The sequence below is a fragment of the Nerophis ophidion genome, linkage group LG14 (assembly GCF_033978795.1).
Source record: "Nerophis ophidion isolate RoL-2023_Sa linkage group LG14, RoL_Noph_v1.0, whole genome shotgun sequence".
NCBI lineage: Eukaryota > Metazoa > Chordata > Actinopteri > Syngnathiformes > Syngnathidae > Nerophis > Nerophis ophidion.
Genome location: NC_084624.1, coordinates 40,188,792 through 40,194,791, shown reverse-complemented (window position 1 = coordinate 40,194,791; position 6,000 = coordinate 40,188,792). Strand labels below are relative to the sequence as shown.

The 6,000-nt window shown below is 48.1% G+C and overlaps 2 protein-coding genes across 4 annotated transcripts in view; one reads left to right on the top strand and one right to left on the bottom strand.

Moving 5' to 3' along the window:
* Positions 1–376: 376 nt before the first annotated feature.
* Positions 377–2,461, top strand: LOC133568682 (frizzled-8-like). The gene has a single exon (XM_061920770.1). The coding sequence runs from the start codon at positions 537–539 to the stop codon at positions 2,286–2,288; it is 1,752 nt and encodes a 583-aa protein (XP_061776754.1). The 5' UTR covers positions 377–536; the 3' UTR covers positions 2,289–2,461.
* A 3,008-nt stretch (positions 2,462–5,469) lies between these two features.
* LOC133568681 (ATP-dependent 6-phosphofructokinase, platelet type-like) overlaps positions 5,470–6,000 on the bottom strand; it is a 44,656-nt gene continuing 44,125 nt past the window's right edge. For all 3 annotated transcript variants that reach the window (XM_061920768.1, XM_061920767.1, XM_061920766.1), the window contains one exon: positions 5,470–5,970. In XM_061920768.1, the coding sequence (XP_061776752.1) occupies positions 5,814–5,970 (157 nt within the window). In that variant the 3' untranslated portion in view covers positions 5,470–5,813. The remainder of the gene's footprint in view (positions 5,971–6,000) is intronic.

The following is a 6,000-nucleotide window of genomic DNA, read 5'->3' as shown; positions in this document are numbered from 1 at the left end:
GGACCCCTGATCTCAACAAATAACCTAAATTGTGTTCATAGCTGACTATTTTTTGTAATATAAAACATCTTGTTTATAGTTAACTAATTTCATTTTCCAATTCAAACAAAGCAAGATCATTTGTATTTTTTTACTAATGCCACAAAAATACAATATGTGGATTATTCCGCATGTACTGACTTGACTTGGGTCAAAGGGATCACAATGAGTGAATATTTTCGATTATGATCTACTTTTACATTAAGACTTATTTTGTGTATTGACCTCCACGTGATTATTAACATCATTGACTTACCCCCTCCCTCCAGCACCCTCCTGGGGGCGTGGCCTATCGTCTCCTCTATAAAGCTCAGCCCGCCCACGGCGCAGACAGCATGCGTGGAGCCACTGAGGAGCACACACACACACACACACACACACACACACACACGCGTGAAGACACACAACAGAGTGAGTTCGGACCTGAGCATGACTTTTACCTCAAGCTTCGTGGACTGATCGGGACCGGCCGGCCCAGCGAGACCCACCTCGGAGCGATGGAGGGGCGGCTCCTCCCGGCCTGGTGCGCGCTCTTCACCCTGGTGGTGCAGCAGTCCGTATGCTGGGGGGCCAAGCAGCTGCAGTGCCAGGAGATCTCCGTGCCGCTGTGCAAGGGCATCGGCTACAACCAAACCTACATGCCCAACCAGTTCAACCACGACACGCAGGACGAGGCCGGCCTGGAGGTGCACCAGTTCTGGCCGCTGGTGGAGATCAAGTGCTCGCCGGACCTGCGCTTCTTCCTGTGCAGCATGTACACGCCCATCTGCCTGGAGGACTACAAGAAGCCGCTGCCGCCGTGCCGGAGCGTGTGCGAGCGCGCTAAAGCCGGCTGCGCGCCGCTCATGAGGCAATACGGCTTCCCGTGGCCGGACCGCATGAGGTGCGAGCTGCTGCCGGAGCAGGGCCAGCAGGACCTGCTGTGCATGGACTACAACCAGAGCCAGAGCGCCGCCGCCGCCGCCACCACGGCCGTGTCGCCGGTGCTGGCCAAGCCCACCAACCGGCCTCTGAAGCCGTACAGCCCGCGGAAGAAGAGCGGCTTCGCCAAGCCCGCCGAGCCCCCTTGCGAGCCAGGCTGCCGCTGCCGCGCTCCGCTGGTCCCCCTGCCGGGCGCCGCCGCCGCGCACCCGCTGCTCGGCCGGGTGAGCACGGCTCAGATCCCCGACTGCGCCATGTCGTGCCACAGCCCGTTCTTCAGCCCGGAGGAGCGCACCTTCACGGCCTTCTGGATCGGCCTGTGGTCGGTGCTGTGCTTCGTGTCCACGCTGACCACCGTGGCCACCTTCCTCATCGACATGGAGCGCTTCAAGTACCCGGAGAGACCCATCATCTTCCTGTCCGCCTGCTACCTCTTCGTGTCCGGCGGTTACATCGTGCGCCTGGTGGCCGGGCACGAGCAGGTGGCGTGTACGCGCGCGCACGGCGTGGAGCACGTGCACTACGAGACCAGCGGGCCCGCGCTGTGCACGCTGGTCTTCCTGCTGGTTTACTTCTTCGGCATGGCCGGCTCCATCTGGTGGGTCATCCTGTCCCTGACCTGGTTCCTGGCGGCCGCTATGAAGTGGGGCAACGAGGCCATCGCCGGGTACTCGCAGTACTTCCACCTGGCCGCCTGGCTCGTCCCCAGCTTGAAGTCCATAGCCGTCCTGGCCCTCAGCTCCGTGGACGGGGACCCGGTGGCGGGGATCTGTTACGTGGGCAACCAGAACCTGGACAACCTGCGGGGCTTCGTGCTGGCGCCGCTGGTCATCTACCTGTTCATCGGCACCATGTTCCTGCTGGCCGGCTTCGTGTCTCTTTTCCGGATCCGCAGCGTCATCAAGCAGGGCGGAACTAAGACGGACAAGCTGGAGCGGCTCATGATCCGGATCGGCGTGTTCACGGTGCTCTACACGGTCCCGGCCACCGTCATCGTGGCCTGCTACTTCTACGAGCAGCACAACCGCCAGGCCTGGGAGCTGGCCCACAGCTGCGGGTGCCCGTCCGAACCGGGCCGCCCCCGGCCGGACTACGCCGTCTTCATGCTCAAGTACTTCATGTGCCTCCTGGCGGGCATCACGTCCGGGGTCTGGGTCTGGTCCGGCAAGACTTTGGACTCGTGGAGGACTTTGTGCACGCGCTGCTGCTGGGGCAGCAAAGCCTCGGGGGGGTCCATGTACAGTGACGTCAGCACCGGCCTCACCTGGAGGTCGGGCACGGGCAGCTCGGCGTCCTGCCCCAAACAGATGCCTCTGTCGCGGGTGTGAGGAGACGGACGCGCCGCTTGGTGGAACTGGGTCGCTCCTGGCAACTTTCACACAGACGGGTTTCAGAGGGTATTTATATTATTATTGCTGCACACAGATGATGTAAATATGTATAATTGTCACTTTGATAGAAGAGTTTATTTTGAGAATAAAACATTTTTATGGAATTGTTACCAGGGTAATCTGCATTGATTGATTGGTTGATTGATTGATTGATTGAAACTTTTATTAGTAGATTGCACAGTACAGTACATATTCCGTACAATTGACCACTAAATAGTAACATCCCAATAAGTTTTTCAACTTGTTTAAGTCGGGGTCCACGTTAATCAATTCATGCTCATTAATGGATCTACAAAAGTGTTCAGATTGATTGATTGATTGATTTGATTGATTAAAACCTTTATTAGTAGATTGCACAGTTCAATACATATTATGTACAATTGACCACTAAATAGTAACACCCGAATACGTTTTTCAACTTGTTTAAGTCGGGGTCCACGTTAATCAATTCATGCTCATTAATGGATCTACAAAAGTGTTCATATTGATTGATTGATTGCAACTTTTATTAGTATTTTACACAGTAGAGTACATATTCCGTACAATTGACCACTAAATAGTAACACCCGAATAAGTTTTTCAACTTGTTTAAGTTGGGGTCCACATTTATCAACTCATGCTAATTAATGGATCTACAAAAGTCTTCATGTTGATTGATTGATTGATTGATTAAAACTTGTATTAGTAGATTGCACAGTACAGTACATATTCCGTACAATTGACCACTAAATAGTAACACCCGAATAAGTTTTTCAACTTGTTTAAGTCGGGGTCCACGTTAATCAATTCATGCTCATTCATGGATCTACAAAAGTGTTCATGCTGATTGATTGATTGATTGATTGATTGATTGATTGAAATTGTTATTATTAGATTGCACAGTACAGTACATATTCCGTACAATTGACCACTAAATGGTAACACCCCAATAAGTTGTTCAACTTGTTTAAATCGGGGTCCACGTTAATCAATTCATGCTCATTCATGGATCTACAAACGTGTTCATGTTAATTGAAACTTTTATTAGTAGATTGCACATAGTACACATTCTGTAAAAATTACCACTAAATGGAAACACCCAAATAAGTTGTTCAACTTGTTTAAGTTGGGGTCCACATTTATCAACTCATGCTAATTAATGGATCTACAAAAGTGTTCATGTGGATTGATTGATTGGATTGATTGATTACAACTTTTATTAGTAGATTGCACAGTACAGTACATATTCAGTACAATTGACCATTAAATAGTAACACCCGAATAAGTTTTTCAACTTGTTTAAGTCGGGGTCCACGTTAATCAATTCATGCTCATTCATGGATCTACAAAAGTGTTCATGTTGATTGATAAATGATAAACGGGTTGTACTTGTATAGCGCTTTTCTACCTTCAAGCGCTTTGACACTATTTCCACATTTACCCATTCACACACACATTTACACACTGATGGAAGGAGCTGCCATGCAAGGCGCTAAGCAGCACCCATCAGGAGCAAGGGTGAAGTGTCTTGCTCAGGACACAATGGACGTGACAAGGTTGGTACTAGGTGGGGATTGAACCAGGGACCCTCGGGTTGCGCACGGCCACTCTCCCAACCGTGCCACGCCGTCCCTTAGTAAATTGCACAGTACAGTACATATTCCGTACAATTGACTACCAAATGGTAACACCCGAATAAGTTTTTAAACTTGTTTAAGTCGGGGTCCACGTTAATCAATTTATGGTCATTCATGTCGCAATGTGATATTGTTCAATTCTAATGTATCATACGCATTATGTAGTTACATATTTTTAATGAATACATCCTAGTTTTGTTGGAAAGGCATATCTAGATGCATCTGTACATTTCTTTTACAATTGACTTGGGACAACCAAATATTTACACTGTCACTTTTCACTATAAGCTATGTTTGCATTTTTAAATAAGTGATACAAGCTGCACAAACGTTTACATGTTTACCTGAGTAAAAGTCGAAGATGACAAAATACTTATGTAAATAATACCCATACACTTCCAGCCCAACAAGTACAACAAGTGTTGTACTCTGCCTCCCTCTATCGGTCAAATAATGAACAGCTGCATTACGGAGCAACCTATTTTAATCCGGTCCGTGAGAAAGTGAATTATCCATCCATCCATTTCCTACCGCTTATTCCCTTTCGGGGTCGCGGGGGGCGCTGGTGCCTATCTCAGCTACAATCAGGCTGAAGGCAGAGTACACCCTGGACAAGTCGCCACCTCATCGCAGGGCCAACACAGATAGACAGACAACATTCACACTCACATTCACACACTAGGGCCAATTTAGTGTTGCCAATCAACCTATCCCCAGGTGCATGTCTTTGGAGGTGGGAGGAAGCCGGAGTACCCGGAGGGAACCCACGCATTCACGGGGAGAACATGCAAACTCCACACAGAAAGATCCCGAGCCTGGATTTGAACCCAGGACTGCAGGAACTTCGTATTGTGAGTCAGTCGCACTAACCCCTCTGCCACCGTGAAGCCCCCGAAAGTGAATTAGTGAATTATATTTATACAGCACTTTTCTGTAGTGACTCAAAGAGCTTTACATAGTGAAACCCAATATCTTGGTTACATTTAAAGCAGTGTGGGTGGCACTGGGAGCAGGTGGGTTAAGTGTCTTGTCCAAGGACACAACGGCAGTGACTAGGATGGCGGAATAATAATAATATGTTTTTTTTTTTTTTTTTTAAAAGCACTTTACGTTGAGCAAATAACCTCAAAGTGCCACAGTGTAAAAAAAAAATAGTAATAATAATAGTAAAAAGATAATAAAAATAAATAAAATATAAAACTAGAAACCAGCATGCATGTCTATAAAATGGCTTTTTTTAAAAGATGGTGTTTTTAAGCCTTTTTTAAAAGCATTTACAGTCTGAGGTGCCCTCAGGTGGTCAGGGCCAGTTCCACAAACTGGGAGCAGCGGAGCAGAAAGCCTGGTCTCCCAAGCGAGAATCAAACCTGGAACCCTCAAGTTGCTGGCACGGCCACTCTACCAACCGAGCTATGTCGCCCATATCCAGTTAAAAAAAAATACATGTTTGCCTCATAGGAAGTGGATAAGAAGTGACATATATAAAAAGCACAAAGACAATCTCATGAACACAATCAAAGCTTTAATACTGCACACACACATGTAGACAAACAGGATGCTGCAGACACGTGTAACAGCATTTGACAAAAACACACACACTGGCTATACACACTTACATTACACGCACACAAAGACGACACAAAACAACTTTTGCATGTTTTCCAAAGCAAATAAAAGCTATGTTTAAATACAGTACATCATTTGGAGTGCATATTTAGATCATATATATTAGAATTTGTGAGAATAACAAGCGACTTTCTTAAAGTGACAGCAGACGTGACTCTAGTGGCGTTAAGAGGAGCTCCTCAGCAGGGGGGAGTGATAGGGGTGGCACCGTGGGGCGAGCTCAGATGGCTGAGGAGGCGTCGCCCTCCTTGGCCCGGTAGCGGCTGACATGTTCCAGCTGACCCGAGTCGGACACGTCGTAGCTCGTCTTGTACTTGGCCAGGATTTTCATCAGAGGGCGGAGCTTCAGCCACCACTGCTCCTTCGGGATCCTGTGTCTGGGGGCACAAACCAGGAGTGTCCTTTAA

Coding starts and splice junctions, on each gene's coding strand:
- LOC133568682 (XM_061920770.1), top strand. CDS start 537: ATGGAGGGGCGGCTCCTCCCGGCCTGGTGCGCGCTCTTCACCCTGGTG.